Genomic DNA, 23,706 nt, shown 5'->3' on the forward strand with positions numbered 1-23,706 from the left:
AAAAAAAAAAACTGTGAAACAATTACATAGAAGGAAAATAACAACTAGCTTAAGGTTGGCAGGTTCCACTGGAACAAAATCTTCCTAGCTAATCTTAATATCTCCCAAGAATCTTTAATGATATCTTGAAAGAAACTAATGAAGTGCAAACTGATTGCAAAGGGACACAATGAAAAACTAAGCATGTTGTATATTTTCAGGCAGTAATATTTCCCTAACTGAACCTCAAGCCTCAAGTTCTGAATTGCAATAAATTCACTCAGACAGATTCTCTTGAGGAAATTAAGTAGCTTTTTGAAATTGATTTTGCCACAGAAAGTTTTGCCCGCGAGTCTAATGTTCTTCCAGAAACAGTGCTAACAGTCCAGGAAGCCTACAGCAAAAGTAAGCGAGGTATGGTACTGAGGTCACTGCAGTTTCAGCAGCTTTTCATCCCTCTACACAACTTCTTTCCAAAACCTAAAGACTTCTTCCGTCAAGTCTATAGTATTTCCAAATCCACATGACGAACATCAGGGTTTCGTTGCTGGGGAAAAAAAAGTAAGATAAAAAATGTTTTTTATTAAAAATGTTCAAACATGTATTTGCACATGGATATAAATGATGGATTCATGGTATGATGTTATCAATTGGATAACAAATCCTTATTTCTGGTAACACAGGGACTATTTTAAAACGAAGAATAATTTCAATAAATATATCCCACACTATAAACAATTTTGAAGACTAAGTATTTTTATTCAACAAATACTTTTCAACTTCACAGTTAAACTAGTTCTTATGCATTAAAAAGTATGAAGCAGCTCTTTTGATTTAAAAAAGGCAATTAGTTTTTATATAAAACTGACCAAACAAAACATTCTTAAAATGACACACACATGTTTAACGGGCACTTGCCTGAATACCAGATAATTGCTGAAATAGTTTGTTCCATGCCATTGAAACTATTTACAAAGATTCAGAATACTGTTTCTGCTAAGAAATATGCATCTTTCTGATCCTGTAGAAATGTTATGGTCACTACATGAGTTGTACTATCCATGCGAGGTTTAAAATACCACCACCACTGAAACACTTGTCTACATAAAAAAAACGAAACAAACAAAAAAACCCACAGTATTCATGTTTCAAATGATTAGTCACGAGCCTGCTGCTCAAAAAAACATGAAGAACCAGATCTCCTGATACAATTACACTCAAAAATAATAATTTGATTTTTAAACAACATCACTCTGGAGAGATGAAACTAAAAGCAGAATACTTCTCAGAAGTTCTACACTATGGCCAAGGTCATGCTTGAGCAGCGTTGAGTGATGAAGGCAAAAGGCAATCAAAAGCAGACTGTATTTGTCTGGCAATCAATATACTTACAGTTCTGTATTCACWCTAGAAAATACTAGAGAACTAACCTCAACTTGTGAAAATATTTGTCAGACCAAATACCTGGCAACTCCAGGCAAGGAAAATTCTTAACCACATAAAAAAGGAAATGAATTCTGCATTTTGTATAGAAATATAAAATCAGAATGTCTTCTATGGAAATGTATAGAATAGATACTATATAGAAGTTTTTACCAATCATTTTTCGTGAGCTATACCATCTTTAGATGACTCAGTATTATTCCCTCTGCTGGTCAACCACAAGAGGGCATAAACATGCAAAATATCCATCTTTTCCGTCTACACAAGGCGCACACACCTGAGGCCCTGAGTTGAGGCCCAAACTTTATMCTAGATTTGCTTTGGTATTTGTTTGGGGATCTAAAAATGTTTTTAAAATTAACTCAGAAGTAGAGAACACTAAAAATCTCATACTTCTCCAATTCTGTTCAGAACTAGCAGGTACAAGCACAGGCCTTGAGTCATGCATAACCACAGCTAGGTCTCCATCCAGGGCAGTGATCTAACACTAGAACTTCCAAAGACATAAGATACAAATAATGTGTTCAACACRATAAAAGAAAAAATGATCCTTCTTAAGACTATTCAGAACAATATTGCTTCTATTTACAGTATGTAAGGAATATACAAAGAGAAAATGAAATTAAGCAAGCCATTCTAATTACCCACAGCTAGTTCTCAGGTTAAGATTTTAATAGCCATATAATAATTAGAAATTAAAAATGTAACAATCCTCTGTTGTATCAACCAAAAGATTTTTAAAACTCAGAATGAAAAAAGGATTACGATTTTTGTTTATGTAATGATTAAAAAGTTATAACAGACCTATAAAGCAATAAATATTGTACTTCTCTACCAAGTGCAGAAATGGTCAGGTAATTAAAGCTCTCATCACACAGTGATATCAGTTTGATACAATACTAACTGCCAGATTAAAAATCATTTGAAATTTGCTTCTTTACAACTAAAACAGAATTTAAAAGYCTATAAATAACCTGACATTCAGAGACTACCCTAGCTTGCGGARAACAGTCAGGTAGCATTTCATAAAAAGCGTGTTCTACAGTAGTATAAAACTCTGACCAATATATATAGCAAACAGACCAAAGGCAAAGTAAGGGCTTGCTGCTGGTCAGAATTTAGTTAAAAAAAAACATAGCAAGAAGTTTGGCATTAGGACTATCAACCAAATACAACTCTCAAAAGTAGATGCAATTATATTGTTTAAAATTTATTACAGAATAACCGCTAACAACAGCTAAATCTTACCTTTAGGTCCTTCTCAAGTCTGTCTACTTCAGCTCCCAGTGTGTCAATAACATTCTCACCATGCTTAAGCATGAAGGCTTCTAGTTCTTCAAGAGTCTTCACTTGTTGAATTTCCTAGCAAGATAAGAAATTTAAGAGGTTGAGATGCAGAAGAAGCGAAAAACCCCACAAAAGGTCCTGACATATTTCCTGGGCCTGCAAACACAAAAAAGTTATCAGCCTTTGCCATTTTCTTTCGTAACACCATCTAGTCTGACAACTAGACATGGAAAAATAGTATCTATTTGATAAAAATGACTAGCTTACTGTTACATCTGCATCTGATATAAAACATCCCTTTATTTTTAATGGATTTTCTCCTTTATTTGCAGACCAATTTTATAGAATTTTATTCATTTTCTAGAAGTATCCAAGATGTCACTATGTCATAGCGAGATAAAGCAGATTATCTCTTGGTATTCCTTCCTCATTTCCGTATCTTCTTGTTATTCCATCATACTACTTACTGTGGGCATCACATTACTATCTTAACTCAAAATCCATAAGGAATACTGTGAAGACTGCTGTAAATACTATCCCCCTGTAATATCCAAGAACTGGAAGACTGCTGACGTGAACTCAGCCTAGGAGACCAAGCATATACCAAGCTGCAGAAATCAGGGTAAGGAAGACAGGATGCTACACTCCCTCTAATATTAGGCAGATTTCCACTACAGGCGAGAATTCCTCACTCTAGAAAACAGATATTACAAATACCAAAGAAAGTATCACAACAATAAGTTTGTCTTAGAGGTCATACACCCAAAAAACAACTTGACTAGAAGCTGTTTATCTAACTACAGTATCTCAGCCATACAGCTAGGTGATAAAGTTGCAGTATGTTTGAGACAAACAGGTTGCTGTTGACAGACAGAGTAACAATTAAATAATCAGTTCTTCTTGCATATACAACTACAAAACAACTTAAAGTTCAATTTTCTCATTACTTTAATGGTTAAAAAAAGAATTGAGGGAGCTTAAAAATACTCCAACCACACTAAGCTACAACTATGATCAGGGCAAGTCTAAGAGGCAAAAGAAATAAGATTAATCTGAATGAGAGCATTCCAACAAATATTTCACAACTTTGGAAAGAGCAATGTTGATATCAATACAGGATGATCTAATTAAAAACATATATATTCCAAAAGGCAAGTACTGTATCTGTTCTTGACTACGGATGGCTGAGTCCTGACAACTACCTGTCAGAAATGGTTTCATAGCAGACAGATGGTTACCTAGTGGAACTATGTAACTTGTATAAGAAAAACTTGTCAATCTAGAAACATTAAGGAAGAACTTTCCCAACAATACCAGCTGGAAGAACCAAGGAAGGTTGCATGCGAAACACCAAAAGGAAGGTAAAGAACAAAACTTAATAAAGCCTTTCCAAAGAAAAGCAGCATACTGAACAGCTGCAACAGCAAGGTGAAAAAAAAAAAAAAAAAAAGAACAACATAAAACTCTATTAAACATTCTGCTGTTAAACCAAAACGTGCACAGGCAGCACTCCTCCTTCTTCAAAAAAAAAAGTATTAAATTAAAATCCAATTAAAAAAAAAAAGATCGTTTAGCACACCAGCTGATAAAAAAAAGAAAGNAAAAAAAAAAAAAAAAAAAGTCTTAGCAATATAAAACCAAGAAAACCTGTTGCATCTCAGTAGTACAAGTTGATAGCACTCCTCCTTCTTCAAAAAAAAAAGTATTAAATTAAAATCCAATTAAAAAAAAAAAGATCGTTTAGCACACCAGCTGATAAAAAAAAGAAAGACAATGTACCCCCTTGATATTAAAGGGTAGTACTTATTAAAARTGGGACACCAGCTAATGGCTTAAATTTAAGGTAGCTTACATATAAATTCAGATACCTGGTAAGCCACACTTAAAAACATAAAATTAAGATATTATCTCACATCTTCTTTTCACTTTGAAGTGGTATATAAGGAAGAGTAAAATAAAAAAGTCACAGCTACAAAAGAAAATGTATATAACCCACAGTTATTGGTGAAATTGGACGACTATAGCTTGCTTATCTAAAATATAAGGAGATTTTAAAGTAAATTATGCTTTATAGCTTTGCCAGGTAAAATTCATCTGAGTGGTTTTGCATTTCTTTATTGAAGCAAGGGATTAAAAAAAGCTGCACTACATTAAAATTAGAGTCAGACACTCACTTAAGGATGGTTAATTCTTAACTGCGGCTAAGGTATGTGACACAAGCAATCCATATTCAATGTTAGTTTGAACGGCAGGTTCTGTAAATCATAACACTGCATCTTCAACACCCAAGGAGACTGCCTCTGCCAAAACAAAAGCGACAGGCTTCTGATTTTTACTAGAGAACATACAAATTAACAAATATTTCTTGGAAAAAATTATGTTCCTAGCAAAATGATTTCAGATAAACCTGTATTTTCTAAGAAAAGGTTGAATTTAAACCTGCCCTCCTCCCTACCCAAGCCTTACTCAAATGGCTCTATTTCAGCAGCAAATAATAGGATTCTGTGTAGAGATACTTAACATGCTGACAGAAAGCAAAAACATCTGTAATCCTTCAAAATGAAGAAGTGGAATATACCCCATCTGTTTGAAAAACCTGCTTTGAACATACTTGAAATTGGAAAAGTAAAATCAAATGCTGGAAATCACAAAAACACTTTTTAAAACATACTTGTAGCAGCTGTTCAATGTCTTGTTTTTCCAGGTAAGAACGAGTAACAACCCGTCCATCAAAGTCTACTTCTGCCTTGAATCTCACTTTGCTCATTCCCATGTCTGTGGCTTTAACATCATGAATTGCTCTGAAACACACAATTTTTAAAGAACATGTAGAACAACATACAGCAAACAACCAGCTAGTTCAACTTCTGTAGTTCACAGCATTGTCACCATAAAACAATCGCATATTTTTGGAAGTCCATGGCCCTTGACTAACAAATACTCATTATGTCACCACATTCTCCCATTAAATACTGTTTTATATTAAACTGGTTGTATCTTTTCCACAGGAATTTAGTAAGAAAACAAACTACAAAGAAGATGGCAGATTTGAACTAGACTAATAGCAAAAAACAAAAAATCCACACAAAACCCCCCAAAATACATCCCACAATAAAAACTGAGAATTTCCCTAATTTTGAATCAAACTCAAAATTCAAATTATTTGCTATTGCACACAAGTTTTTATGCTTTCTCCTACTCTACGATATAATGATAATTTCTTCTGGAATAACAAATACATAYATGCAATTATTCTAAAATCTACCCYGATTTCAAAGAAAAGAAYGATCTGTTGCCAACTAATGAAAGGATACATTGCAATTATAGAAACTTCCTTTTCAAAATAAGTACAATTTGAAAACATATCCCTTTCTTGAGAATTTTCTCTTTCAAGTTACATTTGATATGAGAGAAAAATGGGAATAATGTGTTTGGAACTCATTTTGATTGCACTRAACTACGAAATCATTCTTAATCACAATATAACTGTTTGTAACTGGCAAAAATGTTTCATTTGTGGATTCCTAATACATTACAGAATATGAACATTGCAATTTATTTACATTTTGGACCTTTGAAGATTTGTGTTTTACTATTCATATAGTCTTGCTCCTGCTTGTGAATAAGCACCAGAAGTTTCTGAATACAGGCAATAACAAAAAGCCCTCCATTTTTCAGGGATAATAAAGTATGAAGTAAACTTACATTTTTGAAATGCATTACAATATGTCTAGATCCTCTAATGTGTAAAATTTTGTAAAATTTCATTTTTCTTCAATTTGATGAACATAAACCTCATTTATCTTTAAAATCAAGTAGAATTTTAAATTGCTATTGTAGAATACGTTTCCACATTTTTTGCATCAAGATCAGGAAGACAAAAATATGAGGTTATAAAAATCACACAGAAGTTTTAAAATGCTTTATTTCAACATTTCCAAAGCAAAACAAATATCTGCGGTCAACTAAAACCCCTAAGTATTTCAAAGATTTTGGTTTTGTTGATATAAAAAAAAATCCAATCATGACAAATTTTGAATTCCAGTATAACATCTAGATTCAGAAATAAAGCTCACCTGGTGGAAAATACACATTTTTTTCATTAATTTTACTAAGTTGCGCAATTTCATAGCACCTGTAAAATTAGAATGTACCTTGTCTTAACCACGTTGTTTGCTCTGCCTAACTAGAAATGTTCTTTCATAACTGAATGCTCACATGTGGGTGGAAGTGGAAGACATATTTCAGAAGTAGCCTGCTAAAACGAAAAGCCTGCTGAGAACAGGAGGAATTTGTTGCAATGCTCAGTGGAAGGGGGTAGTATTAAGCACATTAAAAAAAAGCAATAGAATCAACTAAATATTGACAGGAAAAAAATACATCATAGTAAACATGTAAGCAGATTAGAAGAACTAGTTGTTTTTCTTATTTACTTACTAGTAGCTATAAAGAATTTCCAGCTCCAGTCAAGTTTACACAGTAAACTTGCAGGAAGCCACCAAATCAAAACAATATTGACTTGAGTAACCAAAATGGCATCAAGCTTTCTCCTCACACAGAAGGGTACTTAAGATATCAGAKGTGGTTCAATGAAGGTTATTGAAGACATCTGAATTCATGTGCATGATTCAAAAATGTAGAACTATCAAGTGTCAACGTATCAGAGCTAGGAGAGAGGATAATAAAAGAAATTTGAGATTTTTCACTAGGCAATAATTTGATATCTGAACTCAGTGGGATGATGCATATATTGTATATCTAAAGAAAAAAACAAAACAAAAAAACACCTTACTGTTTATAACCTGTCCAGAAAAGATAAGACAATGAGTCAAGAGGAAAATCACTAGTAATTCAGAAGTACAAATACGCATGCTAAATTTGTGTTACAAAGCTTGTGCATGGAAGCTTCTGAGTGGCTAGTGTAGATCACTAATTCAAACTCAGGAACAGAGCAAGTTTGACATTAAAGCAAAGTGTATCATAGAGGACTTCAAGATATGAATTGTGAGTCATCAGTAGATTTTTTTTTAATTAGAATGATATATTTCCAACTGAATAGTAGTACAATTACCAAATACCTATTATAAGTAAAAAATAAAAATGAAACAGTCACTAAAAATTAGTGGGTACACCAGTTGTAACATTCCACAGAAACAAAATCAGGACAATCTGTACCAAATGAAGTATTTTATTTCACAGTTTCAAAAGCTTAGTTTCCTAAATTTGAACTAAGTTGAATACAATAAAGTCTTAGGGAACAAAACGTGTGAATGAGAATCGGAAGAACGAAACACTTATATGGCAAAACATAGAAACAAATAATTTTCAAGCCGAGAGAATAACATCAGCTGAAAGCCCCTTCTAGCTCATTGATGAAATAAGGGCTAAAACTAGAAATTACTGAGCAATGTGTGTATATATGTATATCTATACATATGTGTGTGTGTATATATATAAAGTAAATTGCCATCAGTATAAAAAGAAATCGTGTAGTCTAAGAATCTGATAGAAGTGAAATAAAAGCACTACTAGAAATGTGAAGGGTTTTTTGTTTTATTGTTTTTTCAAGTACAGTAGAAACAAAGGATAACCTGAAACAAACCTGCTACTAGATTGAAATGGTAAAATTTTTAAACTAATGATATAGAATAGGTAGAAACATGCAACAAGTACTGTATTCTTGATCTGATAAAAACAAAACAATGTGCTAGTACAATAGAGCATTTCTCAGTAACCAAGAGGTATATTGCATAGTTAAAAAAATGAAATACTTCCAATTCTGCAGGTTGCACAACCTGCATTCAAGAGCCCAGAGAACTGAGAGAAATTGTGAAGGACAATCAATTTTTCATCTTGCAGTACTGATGAGACTGAAAGGAAGTATTAACAACATACGCCAAAATTTCAGAATGGCAAAAATGACAATCTAGGTAACTGAAAAGGTACTTCATCTGAAAACCTAAGGCAAAATTGTGGAAAAGCTGAAAAAAAWAATATATGAAGAGGATTAAATCCAGTCAACAATATTTTAAGGAATGTTTGTCAAACAAACCCTTTCAAAAAAAAATTCTTTTTTGAAAAAAGAAGAGAGAAATCAGAGCCTCTCGGTTCTTTTAGTCCAACTGAACCCAAAATACATTCTGATGAATGTCAAATTATTCCCAGATATACCTCTTTYATATTTCACTGAACACATCTGAAAATAAAGATCACAAATCCACCCTGAAAGAAAAAGATTCTACTCTAGGATGCAAACTWCTACAGAAATGATTGCATTGGGAATGCATTTACAGTTTCATAGCTGAAGACCCTGAAAGGCTGGAATACAAAGTGACAATACTAGTCACAGCTGTATAAGCAGCCCAGTACTCAGGAGYTGTTGTTCCTTTGCATATGGTGTCAGTAGAACAAATGCTAAAATAGTATATACAGCTTTCATGTCCATATTTAAGAAAATGAGAGAGTCTGCAGTTTGAGAAAATGCTTTAAGTCTTACAAGTCCAAAAGTAAGCTGATCAAGGTAGAGAAGTAGCTTAAGTAGCCTTTGGGAGAAATACTTAATGTTTAAAGGACTTCCTCATTTCATCAGTGTTTAAAAAAAACAACAAAAAACCCCACACAACCCCACACACTATACCACACACAGCCCAAGGTTGGAGTAAGAAAAAAAAATGAGTAAAGTTTTTCCCCAAAAAATATTTCTAATCACAAGCTGTACATCATACAGAACTCTGAGATCAAGACCAAGTGCCTTATTGGAAGATGTAATTTACCCAAGCACAAGGTATTAGGGCTACAAAARAGAAGCTGGGGAAAAGACAAGTTGTGCAATTCAGAGGAATCAAGCCAAATAACGTGATGGATCACCAATATAGACCACCAGAGACAGATGAATACAGAAGACAGACAGTGTTATGGAAAGTACCTGAACACGCTTCAGCCTCTATGATTAAGAGAAATATTTATCCAAGCAGTTTACCCTCGCAAGCAATTTTACCTTCATGCTTTTTAAAAAATTAAGTTAGTTTTTGTTTTAGAAAACATTTTTGGCCAGAAGGAGACAAGCTAGATCTACTCTGTTAAGAAATTATGGCTGTTTACAGAGCAGAATATAACACTAAATGGATTCTGAGATAGGAGAAACTGCAGGATTCTAGGATTCCAACCTGGGACAAGCAAGGATACGCTCTGGACAAAACAGCTAACAAAGTGACATGCAAATAGCCAAGTGAACTCCATTACTCTAAAGCAATACTGTTAAACACATGTTCCATCACTGAAACTAATGCACAGCAACCACAGCTCCTTAATAAAGCTTAGTTACTGACAAGCGAAAATTTTAACACAGCCTTTTTCCAAAACAGGAACACTGTTTATAACATAGCTACCTTCTAGAACGAAGGGCATGTCATTCATCTGTTGCTTGCAGTTGAGATGATGCAGCATTTAGTTAATACAGGAACACCTGATACCAAAACTAATGGGCTCGGGTTTTTTTGTCTGCAGCTCAGTAATGACTACAAATAGAAAAGCCCTAACATATTCCAGTGATTTATACCAAAATATAAATCTAAATAAAGGTTAAGAAGAAAATAAAAAGGCTTTTAAATCAAAGTTAACAGGGTTAAAGTGAGCTAAAATAGCTTCTTACAAAGCACTTTAAACAAGATTTTAGAATTGCAATAGCCTGTAAGTTTGTTATTTCACTGCAAATTGTAAATTCCAAAGCAGTCAGAGAAACTAGCACTGAATTCATTTTGTAAGCATCTAATATGCAGAAACCATTATATCATAAGTCTGCAGCACTTCACTGACAACTCTTACAGAATTCCGGAGACTCAGTATTCACAATAAAATAGAATTTAAACATTTAAGTATTAGTAAATTATAAAATCACTTCAAGCATTTAGAAATACTTCTGAAGTTCAGCTGGCATTCTCATTAAACCATATGTCAATTCCTGTAATTAATAACTGTGAGAATGTATTTGAAATTATTTCATATATGGAAGAATGGACAGACAGAAGTATTTGCTTATTAAAATTTCTAGCATACAACAACTAAGTTTCTAAAATCTTAATCCAGAAGATTCCCTCTTAAAAAGAAAAAAAAAAAAAGAAAGAAAGARAGATTTCTCTCATTTAAAATTCTTTAGCTATTCTTTTCAAATGCTATTTTCTTGCTTTTTGTTGGGCCGTTAGAGATTTTGAGTTGATCAGATTCTCACCTTACAACAGGATCACTCTCCAGTAACTCGGTAAGTCGCTGCAGCTGTTCAGGTTGAATGGATCTTCCCAGAAGAGCTTCTGTGTTAGTGTAGATTAGAAATGCTGATACAGTTCCTAACAAAGTTCCTACACCTAGAGACCCCAAACTGTCATAATAGGGGTTTCCTAAAAAGAAAAAACAGAAAAAACACACACAACAAAAACCACACACAATCACAACTCAAATTAGTTTCACAGAGTACTTCTAAAACACAGCAGATATTCAAATTTCACACCAAAAGACATAGGTTTTTCTTTTTAATTCATACATTAATGTGTTGTTAATTCTGTATTTTACTACTGATGAACAAGAATTTGGAAGAAAATAAGTCCTTAAAATAAAGTCTCATGTCCTCCTCTCCCTCGCTTACAAAACTGTCTCCTCTAGGACTAACAAATTAGTCAGTTCTTCTGTCTTCGGTTCTGTGATATAGATTCAACTTTATGAATATAAAATTATATACATCTAAAAATAGGTAGTAGCACAATCAAAAGTCTGCTCTTTCATCAGTAAGGCAACATTATCTTATGAAGACAATTATATGTATCTATCATTTTGACAGATGAATAGGACAATCCTATATAATTCTTCCTATCAACTTAAAACCTTGCAAGTATTAACCGCTTCTAGAATGCAGAACTTGCATAATGGATGAGCACTCCATGTATTTACTCATTCAGATCTAGTAAACTAGACATAAAATAATAAAAAAAAAGACATCTATATAAAGAACGAAACTTGCAAGTARCTCTTTAAAAGCCTACAGAGAAACAGAAATTACCACATTATTTTTCTAAACAACCAAAAAACTAAAGCAAATACCTACAAATGGACAAATRAATACTCTTCTCCCTTTAGAAAACTTAACTGTGGCAGACTTTTGCAGCTCTGAATCACCTGCCATATAGATCATCATATTTGCATGAGTTTGCCACATTATCTTCAGATTAAAATAACTGCTCCTGAGCAATACTGACACCATTCTGTAACCAAAGGAATAATAGAATTCCTTCCTTAAATCTTCCCCACATGCACATGGAGATGCATACAGCTTATTAAGGAGGCTCAAATTATGTAATCACATTAAGATAGGAAGTGATTTACATAATTGGTGATAATAAATATACTTCTAATAGAAGAATACCTTAGTCTGTCTAACAAAACAGGTCAAAAGGAAATTAGACCCACTGGCATGCAAGTACTCTTTCAAGCTTAAAACTATTTTCTAATTTTAAAAATCTTCAACTCAATCTATTGGAAATACAAACAGAAAACAGTACAAAATCCCCAGAATCTAACAAAATAGAAGAGCAGAGATATATTTTCATCAAAATTTACTTTTAGAAATTCACTSAAATTCATCAATTCTGAATAGCAGATTGTAACACAAGTTTTTTGATTTTTTTTTTTTTTAATACAATAAGCTGTAAGTGAATGCCACCAGGCATAGTGTTATTGCATGAAACTACTAAACAGTAAAAGCATGTACAATTTTAGTGGACAAATTCTGCATAAAACAAAGTCTGTGTAAGTAGTAAATTATCCACTGGTTGTATATCATACAGCAATATACTTTTTATAAAGTGTGCAACAAACAAATGGTCTACTTAAAAACTAAAAAATAGCTGTTGTCAATCTTCAATTGTTTTGCTAAGAAAATTGACATTCTGGGAAGGGTGAGGTGGCAATAAAGTCACAGTATGACAATAAGCCTAAAGAAAAATAGCCATATATTTAAAATAAATAAGCCATATAAAACATGTTTTGTGTTCATATCATGCACAGAAGAAAATTCATATTCAGTCTGTCTCATTTTGAGGTAGAATTTACCTGTTAAAGAAGTCAGACCCATACATGTAGCAGCTACGGCCACACTCAGAACTGCAGCAGCATCCTCCAGTAACACCACATTAGTACTAGGATCACGACTCTGCACAACTGTATTCAACAAAAATTGCACTGCTGTAGAAATCTTAGTCTTACTATATTACGCATAGTACTTTAAAAACTACATCCTTACCAGCAAGTTAAGRGGAAAAATTTCTATAAACATATAACTGTAAAGCATGAATTTTTACATACATACACACTTCTTTAAAGCATTCATAAATATATAGAGCAAGCCTTGCATCACTTACGGAAGCATCTCCAAAATACCGGTAAATCTAATTGGCATTCTTCAGGATAAACTTCCCAACTACTTTAGTACAAGTGTGTAAGCAGTGCTACTTAAATCAATAGGTTTTTACCTATTTTATAAAATGTATTTCTTACTAGAATAAAACACTTAACAATTAAGTAGGTCAGGGGGAAGAGAAGAGAGACAAAGCTTTCTATAGTTATGCAAATATGGGTAAATGGATTGTTTTAAATAATCACATACCTTATTGCTATAATGACACATACCATATTGATAAAATGAGAGACCCTTGGCTCGAGCACTCCTCCGAATTTCATTTATAGCAACAAGAAGGGTAGCTGAAACAACACCAGAGTAGTTGCTGAAAATGGTTAGAGGCAAAATAACTTGCTTCTATTTTGAAAAGGGAAAATCCTTATATAATAGGAACGTGTCATCTAGGAAACTCTGGCTACCAATGCTTTGAATAATGGCAAAGTATAAAGCTATACCTTTATCTACGTGCATACCTCCCCACACAAACCAAATTGTTTATTCATTGGTAGTTTAATATAAAAAAAGAGATATTCTACAAATGCCCTCAAATGATGTGTTCAACTTTTTATTACATATGCAGATGAGGAAAGGAAAAAAGTTTTCCCAAACAAAATGCAACTATCAGAAGAGTTCAAAACTTTAGTCTTTGCTTACACCACAGAAAATATTACTATAAGTAATCAGATTGTACTATCAGAAGTTAAGAATAAACAAATAGAAATATTTTTTAACACTGCATACCTCCTTCAGAAACCAAAGATCCTGCTAAAATGCAATATGCCTATATAAAAACAACAACAAAAAAAAGTCTCTTAATTATCACATTATATACATATTTGTACATATTCCTTGCACCATTCGAGAACCTCATTCCCCATTCTCCCATGCAGGTATCCATAATTACAAGACAATTATCCTGCAGTTAACAATATTCAAATTATACAATACATATTGCAAAATGGAAAAGGATCTTGGGAGGTAAGAATGGACAYTGCAGGGTTTAAAGGACAATCTCATTTTGCCGTATGATAAACCACAGTTCAAATACGATTTTTTTCTTAAAACATTCTCAGTAAAGGTGGTTGGAATTGCTTTGGGATTCAAACTGACTCAAGAAGTGCATTTCATACTAGACCATTACTTTCTATTAAGTCACCAGTATTATCTACAGATACAATATCAAACATGATTTGCTTACCCAGAGAAGAGATTCTATAGGATGAGGATGGAGTAAACCCATGATCCCATGATACCAAGAAAGTCCTGCACCCATCATGAAAATTCCCACTCCGCTAATCAGGGAGGCAATATAGCGCATGTTTGTGAAGCCATAGCTAGATAAAAAAAACAAAGAAAGTCATTTAGGAAAATAAGATTCTAGCTCTTTGCAAATATATTTTTCCATGAACTTTTTGCTTGTCTTGAAAATTAGCACCACATGACTGGACAGCTACTTAAAATACAGCTGCTGAATCCAACCTAATCAAATAAAAGCCATCTAAAAAAAGGATGTTTAGTATACACAAAGATATTTTTTCTAGTTCCTTTTTAAACAAGCTATTTAAATAGCTCTCCTAGCTCTTGTGCAGAGACTGAGGTATTTATTAATGTAAATAAATCATTCTAGTGTTTAATGAATATGTTGCATTTACATTTTATTGAAATGTTACTTCTAAATGAAAATTCTGGTCATTATAGGCAACTAGCCTATATACTTCATTTCCTTTAAATTAACAGTATAAAACATGTAACATCTTTACCTACTTCAGCTAACTGCAAACTTTCAACACACAGTTTTATGAGCAGGGAGAAAAGCTAAAGCAGTATTAAAGTACACTTTTATCATCTTTCTTGTATTAACTGCTACTAACTACAATACATTTCTTTAGAGACATTTAAAAAGCAATAGTACAGACAACTATTGAGGAAGAAGGTAAAAAAACTGAGGAAGGAGACGCAAAGAATGTTTAGACAAATTTAAGATTAAAATATTTTTTGTTTTACTTGRTGCTCTTAATGAAGAAAAGCTTACCTAGTTCTGTAAGTCAGATATATTTTAACCTATTGCTTAGGATATGAATAACTTGTCCAACCAAAAATGTGAAGGATAAAGCATGCTATCTCCAAGAAAATATCACAAAGACAGTATCTTCAACATTCCATGAAACTATAAGCACATACCATTAAAAACCTCTATTACTYGGGCCAAAAAAAATAAAAATAAGTAAATAAAAGTAGTTTCAGTAAAACACATCTCCTCACTTCTATCAAACGATASAAGTAATCTCCTTGAAGAAAAGCGAAGAAAGTATAGTACAGTAATCTTTTATTTAAAGAGCTTGCTTTTCACGYAGGAAATAATTAAAAACAAATAAATATTTTWAAATAAAGTGAATCTATCCAATAGAAGTGCCCAGAATAACTTTAAGGAATAATGCCAAAGCACACCAAAAAGTGTACCAAAACAAAATCACAAAATGTAACATGCATCAAGACACTGAAGCTAAAACTCCCGCAGTTTGGCAGACATCCCTTTTCTTATTATTTCTATTGTAAAAATAGAACAAAATACAATTCAGAAATTATATGAAACAGCAAATTAAAAAGAACAGGGTGATTCACAAAAAAGAACCAATCTTACTCCTATACATAATTACTTATATTATTTTATATATAATTGATTATATATAAAATTATAATTATTTACTCCAAAAGCTTACGGATGACTAGGGTCAGGTGTCCTTGCAGACTGACTGATGCCCAAAGCTAGTAATGCCTATTTAGGACAAAAGGAAAAAATATCAGTTGAAAAATATACAAAACATTGACTGAGCTTGCAAGATAAATAAAACCAGATACAATTTGTTTATTTGCACTTGTGCCCTATTTCTGATGTTATATTACAACTGGAATATTGTCCTCAGTATCAGTCTTTCAACTTCCTCCCATAAAACTATTAATCGCAACTCTAAGACATCTGCAAACTATAATTTAAAGAGAATGTTAGAGTGTAATTACAAGTTTTGTCTCTCTACTATAAAAGAATGTAGTTCTTCAGGAAACAGAGCTATTTAAAATAAACACCTCTTGAAGATAAATCATACATAGACAATGGTGACAGTATTATAAATTTAGTGCAATTATTCTACATTGCAGTTTGGTTCATTAGTAAACTATTTTCCAAACTGAATGAAAAAAATTATTTTTCATAAACGGTAGATAACACTACTATCAAATWTGATTCATCTATAAATTGACATCCTCTGACAAATTCATCTCACATACCTTAAGGCTATCTCCCCATAAATTCCCCACAAATCTTTAAGCATTATCAGCTGAATTAGTAGYATCCCCCTCTCTACTATATAGCTGGAACTGCAAAAAGACTATACAAGATCACTACAAAAAAATACAGAAACAAAGCAAAACACAAGCTCTCAGTACAGTCTTTCCAAACGGACAAGCATACTAGGTTCAACTGAAGTAAAAAGGGTGGGGAAAATAATGTTAAAATGCTTAAAATGTGCTCTGAGGGTCAGAACATTCCTCCAAGTTAGAGAAGCATAAGATTTTTTTTTTATGGCATTCTCATATCACAGGCTATCCACAGACTTTCTTGTTTGCCAGTGGATTTCAGCCACTCACTTTTTTATTTCCCAAATCTTGCTATGTTAAAAACCTTAGAAAAAGAGAAGGATTTTTTTTTTCTATGTGGGAAACAGGAAGATTGTCAAGTCTCCCAGTGAATGGCTCAGCCACTCCTGGGAAATAGTGGAAAAGTCAACACTAAGTTGGTTCTTTCACTGTAATAATAACAAGCTCAACTCCGAGTCTGTCACGCCACCTATCTAGGTGAACATGCTGTGTGCGTGTCTAGTTATGCTACCAGCGGCGAGCAGACAATCTAGAAGTAGATGAAGAAACCATGATGCTCACATTCTCAATATTCTTCTACCAACACATGATTAAGCAAAGTCTGTCATTCTATGCCTGACAGGGAAGGTGTTTTAACCAAAGTAACAAAGATACATATTTTGCAGATCTTCAAGTCCCATTTATGTTTCACGGAAGAGCTCAGTATGGTTCTACTTACGATAACTCCTGCCTTTTGATTTAATTCTAAAAAGCCTTAAGGATCTACATTCATTAACAGGAATTAAAAAAACACCACAGAATTTTAATTTTAGAAGCAATAGGATATGCACTCAATAATACTGTCAGATGATCAATACTTCATTCTTGTCTGTTGGGGCAGTAAGTGAGACCAGCTACTATGAGGAGACAGCATGTAGCTCAAATTACAAGGATCTGGCACYGCCACYGCTCTTCCAAAGATAAAATTGGTAACATTGCATGTATGCATTGTGACAAACAAAATTAAGCCTGTCCTGGAAATTATTTCCTAATATTTGTATCTTTGACTAATAGTTTCTCCCTTTTAACCATTTTGGATGCAGCATCACCTTGTTCATTTAATGAAAGGGAAAAATAAGTCACAAATGAAGTATGGAATAATCTATTATATGAAACACCAGTTTAGAAAAGAATAGGGAAATAATTGAGGAGCGGTTAAAATAATGTAAATGTTTTACAAATAGTATTACATGAACAGAAATACTAGTCCAAACATTATTAAAAACAGATTTTAYTTATGAGTTAATCTTTCTAGACTCTTTTTACACGTAATGCTTCTAGACTAGATCAATAACTCTGTTGTTAGTTTATGAATTCTCCACCAAAACACAGACATCATTATAAAAGGTAAATAAAAGACCAGCGAGATAACCTAATACCTGTAAAAAAACACTAGTTTAAAGTAAACATGCAACAGAGCAACAATAGCTGTGTACTCACAAAAGAGTATAAAGAAATGTTGCTAAGAAAGAGCTTTAAGTAATGTAAATTCCTAACAAAATGCATCTTCATCTGTCTGCAGCTTCATAAAAAAATGTAAACAACCATAACCTTACTTTGTAATTGAAACTCACTTTTGTCCCAGGAAAATATGTACATATATATTACATATACATAGAAAAGAGTACATTTCCTACTGCAAGCACACACAGMTTGTCACACTGTAGGAAAGCTTTGTAAYCTGAATGACCAAACCCAGAAATTATTCAATAATCAAATAACAACTCTCCCAGATGTAATGGTTTAGTTAAAAATTAACTGTTTTGCTCTAACATTATTTACATAGTCATTAGATTAAGTACTAATCTTTTCTTTCTAGAGTATATTAGTAACAAGTATGTAGATCACACAAGATAGAGCAAAAATGAACACACAAGTACTGAATAGGAAGACCACTGTAAATACACACCATAGTATAATCTGAAAGTCATTTTTAATAGAAGTTGCTGATGATAAACTTGGAATTTCTTGGCTTTTCTCTTCAACACCAACATSCTTTACAAAATATGTTCACAAATGACAACAAAGAATTCTGACATGCACCCAAGTCTCACTAAACACAAAAATGCTTTAATTTTTAAACACTATAAGCTAACTAACGATCACTAGTAGATTGAATTACTGCTTTCAACTGTAATACAATTACTGTAAATATCTATCTTTAAAAATACTCACCTGGTTACAAGTGTCTGCTAAAGAATGTATGGCTTCTGAAAACATACTTGCAGAACCCGTGTAAACCCAAGCAAGTAGTTTAAAGAAAAAATTCAATCCATTTCTGAAAACAAAAGAAAAGAAATAAGCTAAACAACAGAATACTTGGCCTTTAATATCTTCAGTAAAGCCACAAGCACTGAATAATCATGCATTACATGCCAGCAAATGATGAAACCAAGTATCAGTTCATTATACACCCATACAGGCAGATAAGAAATATGTATTTTCTGCATGTTTATTATGTTAAAAAAAAACCTTTCAGGTAAATTGAYATGTAAAATATACATTTTATTTTTCCCAAAATAGTTAACTTCTAAGCAACACTGGATAGATTRCACTTCCTGAAAGCTACCACCACCTTCAGATCTCAGCACAACTAATTGCCTATCTATACAATCATCAAGCTTTTCCTGTTACTGGAGTAATATAGGCCTTACTAATCCCTTTTTCCTCTTACTTCAATTCTTCCGCTTCCCATAGATCCCCTCGTAATACTAAAATGCAAGGTTCTCCACTCCAATCTCAGCTTGGGCAATTCCTAACAGGATATGAATGTAAGATGACAGATAGAAAGACAAGACATGGAATAACTAATAGGTTAYGCTGTAAAGATTTTCTAAGGTCATGTCCATTAAGATGTCCATTTGGACTTGTCAAGTCCCTTTCAGACTRCAAGATCATAAGGGCAGGCACTGTGTTAGGTTGTATGGAGCACAGTAACTATTTGTACTAAAATTAGAGTCTGTACTCTCACAAACATGACATGTTCCACTTCAATCATTTGTTATGGTGATCAGCAGGTTAACMGTTGTATTACAAAAGAAATCAGACTTGAGGATTACATGATTTTTGAAGATGTTTATCACATTGGCCATTTTGAAAAGTATTCAAATGACATTTAGTGTTATGAACAAGTATTAACAACATGTAGTTGCATTTTTAAATAACCGCATGACAAGAAAAAAATACATAAGTTGAGGAAGCACAAACTCAGCCCATTGCCATACACAGGATTATAGTTTACTGAMTAGCATTAAGGCCATTCTTAAAGAATTTCTAATAGACTCTATCAACTTCTTGACACAGGAGGTAGTAATTACTTCTATACTGMTTTCTATCCAACAACCTGAATGTGGTTTAACATTTTTAATTCAGTCTCATTATCTCCTAAGATGGGAAGCACTACTACAACTTATAGGTGAGGAGGAAAAAAAAAACCAAACAAACAAAAAAACCCGAAAAAGTAAGCTAATGAATAACCCAAACAGACAGGAATTCTGTTATAGCACTAACTCACAACTGAATCTTCCTGTTTCAMTAACAGTTTCTTCCAACCCATGGTACAATACAGCTTCAGCAGAGAAAAAAATGAAATAAATTCAGTGGAATTCACGAATATGTTCTTGATTTTTGTATTCTTCTTCTCAATGTTGTACTAATGCAGTTGACAGCTTATCTCAAGGTGCAATCCATTTTTAGGGCCCCACTTGYTCAGAAGACACAATAGGAGCTCAGCTGATATTTTATTCCACCCATACAAATTCTGTATTTGTGGAGGATCTGACATCCTAGAACTAAAGAAACCACACTAAGATTTTCAAGTGTCWGGTCCAGCAACGTTATTAATTCATTAAAAATGTCCAGTGGGTTGGAGACATAAGGTAGAAAGATCAAGAGTGTTATAAAATAAATAATTATTTTAAAAAGCAGACATACAGAGGCTACAGAGTTATCAAAAAGAATTTGGTGCTTCTCGTCTAACTAGAAATTCACATCAATGTTAGACAATAGATAAAAGTCAGTTTTGGGGGAAAAAAACAAACAAAAAAAACCCCCAAAAAACATGTTTTTACTGCAAGTAAAATATATTTCACTTAAAAAAAAACACCCATAAAACAAATTTAAAAAATCATGATGGCATTTGAAAATAATACAAGTACTACGAAAGCCCAAGTTCTGTACAAGGAATATCACAAAAATTTTCAATAGCAGAGGAAAAAATAACTCAAACTCAGCAAACWCTGATTCATTTTAATACAACAAAGWCAGCTTTTAACACAACAACTGCTGATACGAGAACATTTTTCTTGTTGTACCTGAATGAACTAACTAGCTCATTTCAAAACTGTTTGGATCTATAAGAGCAGGAAATCTTACCGAAACTAGGCAAAATCTGAAAAATACTTGTTTTAGTGTTTGGAACATCATGTCAAGAAACAAAAAGTTTGATTCGTAAGTTGAATTATAAATCTTTTGCTTATTAAGTCAAACTCTTAATATACACGTCCTGATAAGCCTCTCTTCTGCATCTAGAAAATAGGAAGTTTCATSCAACACAACCATGCTTCTAACTGTATTTCAAAGTCCACAGAGGAGGCACACATCCACCAACAAAATGAAAAAGTAATTTAAAAAATTGTGTTGAAACAGATATACCATATATCCTCCCAGCTGTCTTACCAAGTTTAGTGTAAAGTCTAGATTTAGTCGGTAACTTTAAAACRTACTGATATGCAATCAGAAACAATCAGCCTTTAAAAAATATATAAATGCAAAAGCAGATAAAAATAATTTATTCAAATCAAGGTTTCTACATTAAATTACATTTTAAAAAAATTTGAATAAACCTATCCTGCCAGAAAGCTGTAAACTAAAAAAAAAAAAAAAAAGGCTTAGTCTGACCATCTTTAAAAAAACTTGTTTTTCTCTGATCAGACATAAAATACATATCACTAACCTCTAAGTTTCAATGCATGCACTTGCTTAATCTCTTTCTGTCAATTAAATTAGTATTTGAGTTTGCAGACTATATACAAATATTCCTACTGTTTTTATTAGGGATTCATATTTTTGCAGTAGATGTAATAACTCACACCAAGAAAGGAGTTGTAACAGATTATATGCAACAAAAACACTATAAAAKAAAAATGAGCTCAGTAATGCATGCATTGTGTCCTTGATTTTTTTAATATTGCACAAAATATTAAGTATACTACCGCTTATTTGTATCTGTTACATAGTTTACATTGTGTACTTATATCTGTTAAGCAAAAGTAAATTTTAGAAGCCCACGTTGCAGTACTGTGGGGGTTTTTTTTTGTTTCTTTATTTCAACAAAGAGGAGCGATGCCTACATGATAACAGTTTCTTCCTTTTTTCCTTTCATTGATTTGTTTATTAAATTAACAGAAATAATCTGGAGACAGCTGATTGGTTCTCAGAATTTTTCTGATCAGTCATTTCTACAGAAGTTCAAGTATGGATTTAATGGTCCACTTTTAGACAATCCAACTTTTTATAATACATACATATAGTTTTAAATTAAGAGTCTCTAATCTTCTAGGAACAATTCTTCTTAGGCTTTTAGCAATTTCAGTCACATATTTTTAAGAAACACAGGTATGTTTCACCTGAAAACACACACTGTTCTCATTTTTAAGATAATAAAAAAATCAACGTTTTTTGTACTTGCACATACAAAATATTAACTTTTCTACACTTACATGCAAATAGCTACCATTACCACCTTTCCTGGTCCCTTGAGAAACATAGATGTTGTACTGGAGCGTGGCTATAAAAAGAAATGAGAGATCATGAAAACAAGTCACTAAGCTAAACAATCAAATCTTGACCTCAGGAAGAACCGACTGTACAAGTTATTGTAATAAAAACTTTGCATTACATTATTGCAAAAAAAGTTAGTCCTTGAAGCCTACTTTACTACTGAYTGCTCTCCCAGTTCGCTGTTGGACCTTATATGTTATAATGAATGGATGGCTACAAAAAAGGATAAATAACCAAAAAAGSCTCCAGCAGTGGCCACTGCAACCACAAGGATAACAGCAAGCTGTGCAGTAGGAAGATGGAAGAAATCAGTCTGCCAAAACAAAACACTTGGATCCAAGGAACGGGTCTGCTTAAGGGCAAATAGTAATGTTGAGCATAGAGAACAAAGTCTTAACAACTTTCTAAGAGAAGTATTTCAATTTTTCTAATTAACAACATATTTATTATACCTTATATTATGTTAAGRTATAACAACATCATGTTAAAATATTTATTTACCTCTTAATTGTATATTATGGCTACAGGTAGAATCTCAGATATAGCTGTGATTTTGATAAAGACRACAATTGACAAAAACTTACCAGTGATTTGCAGTTCCACACTGGGAACCCATTTAAACTGGGCTAATAACATTAACCACTGCTTTACAGAGATACATCTAATATATTACAGTAAAAATAAACTTTATAAGAATTTCAAGTTACTTACGCTTATGCAATTATTTTAGTTCTTTCCTTCAAAAGGTATCACAGTACATCTTATGTTATTTTTCTAGTCAAAAAACTTTAAAACAACTCTTACCTTAGTATTTCCAAAAAACTCCTTGTACTCCTTCAACAGCCTTTGGTTTCTAAATAGATCTGCAGTGCAAAATTATCACCATGAATACTTACTAGCAATTGCAGTAGTTTAAGGAATTTAAGTTGATTTTCTTTATACAGTAGCTAACAATCTGCTTACGTTAAAGCTAGATGGTCCTGCTTACTGRTAAAGCTAGATGGTCCTATCAAATTAAAATCTCTTGAAGGGATCTCTTTCTGGGAAAAATTCCTCTTCTATTGTTAATTAGAAATACACATTTTTTGGTATTTTGTGTAAACACAAAATACTCTCTGTTATGATCGTACACATCATCAGCATTTCTCCCAAAACAGGATGACATGCCCAGGGGAGGAACAACCTCAAAACACACCATTATGGCAATCCTTCAATGTCAATGCATCCAAAAAAAAAACCTGTATAACCAAGTCCTGAGATTCCCCCACTCTGCCAGCCAGCCCCTTTGTGCCATCAGTATTGGGGGGGGGGAGGGGAAGGGGGGAGGAGAGAGAGGAGGTTAGAATAAGTTTCAATGC

At 32.9% G+C, this 23,706-nt stretch overlaps 1 protein-coding gene across 3 annotated transcripts in view; it reads right to left on the reverse strand.

Annotated features, from left to right (window-relative positions):
- Positions 1 to 268: 268 nt before the first annotated feature.
- SLC30A9 (solute carrier family 30 member 9) overlaps positions 269 to 23,706 on the reverse strand; it is a 32,915-nt gene continuing 9,477 nt past the window's right edge. The window contains exons 7-18 of one of the 3 annotated variants that reach the window (XM_085322753.1): positions 23,153 to 23,211; positions 22,288 to 22,355; positions 18,743 to 18,845; positions 15,874 to 15,929; positions 14,352 to 14,487; positions 13,895 to 13,934; positions 13,384 to 13,455; positions 12,808 to 12,915; positions 10,937 to 11,102; positions 5,381 to 5,510; positions 2,671 to 2,784; positions 269 to 526 (exon numbers count right to left, since the gene is read on the reverse strand). In XM_085322753.1, coding sequence (XP_085178879.1) covers positions 482 to 526; positions 2,671 to 2,784; positions 5,381 to 5,510; positions 10,937 to 11,102; positions 12,808 to 12,915; positions 13,384 to 13,455; positions 13,895 to 13,934; positions 14,352 to 14,487; positions 15,874 to 15,929; positions 18,743 to 18,845; positions 22,288 to 22,355; positions 23,153 to 23,211 — 1,097 coding nt within the window. In that variant the 3' untranslated portion in view covers positions 269 to 481. Of the gene's footprint in view, positions 527 to 2,670; positions 2,785 to 4,883; positions 5,010 to 5,380; positions 5,511 to 10,936; positions 11,103 to 12,807; positions 12,916 to 13,383; positions 13,456 to 13,894; positions 13,935 to 14,351; positions 14,488 to 15,873; positions 15,930 to 18,742; positions 18,846 to 22,287; positions 22,356 to 23,152; positions 23,212 to 23,706 lie in introns of those variants that run through there. The other 2 variants (XM_085322751.1, XM_085322752.1) reach the window with 2 other exon arrangements.

This window comes from Rhea americana, unplaced genomic scaffold, assembly GCF_003343005.1.
Source record: "Rhea americana isolate MKP2758 unplaced genomic scaffold, rheAme1 scaffold_8, whole genome shotgun sequence".
In the NCBI taxonomy this organism is placed as follows: Eukaryota; Metazoa; Chordata; class Aves; order Rheiformes; family Rheidae; genus Rhea; species Rhea americana.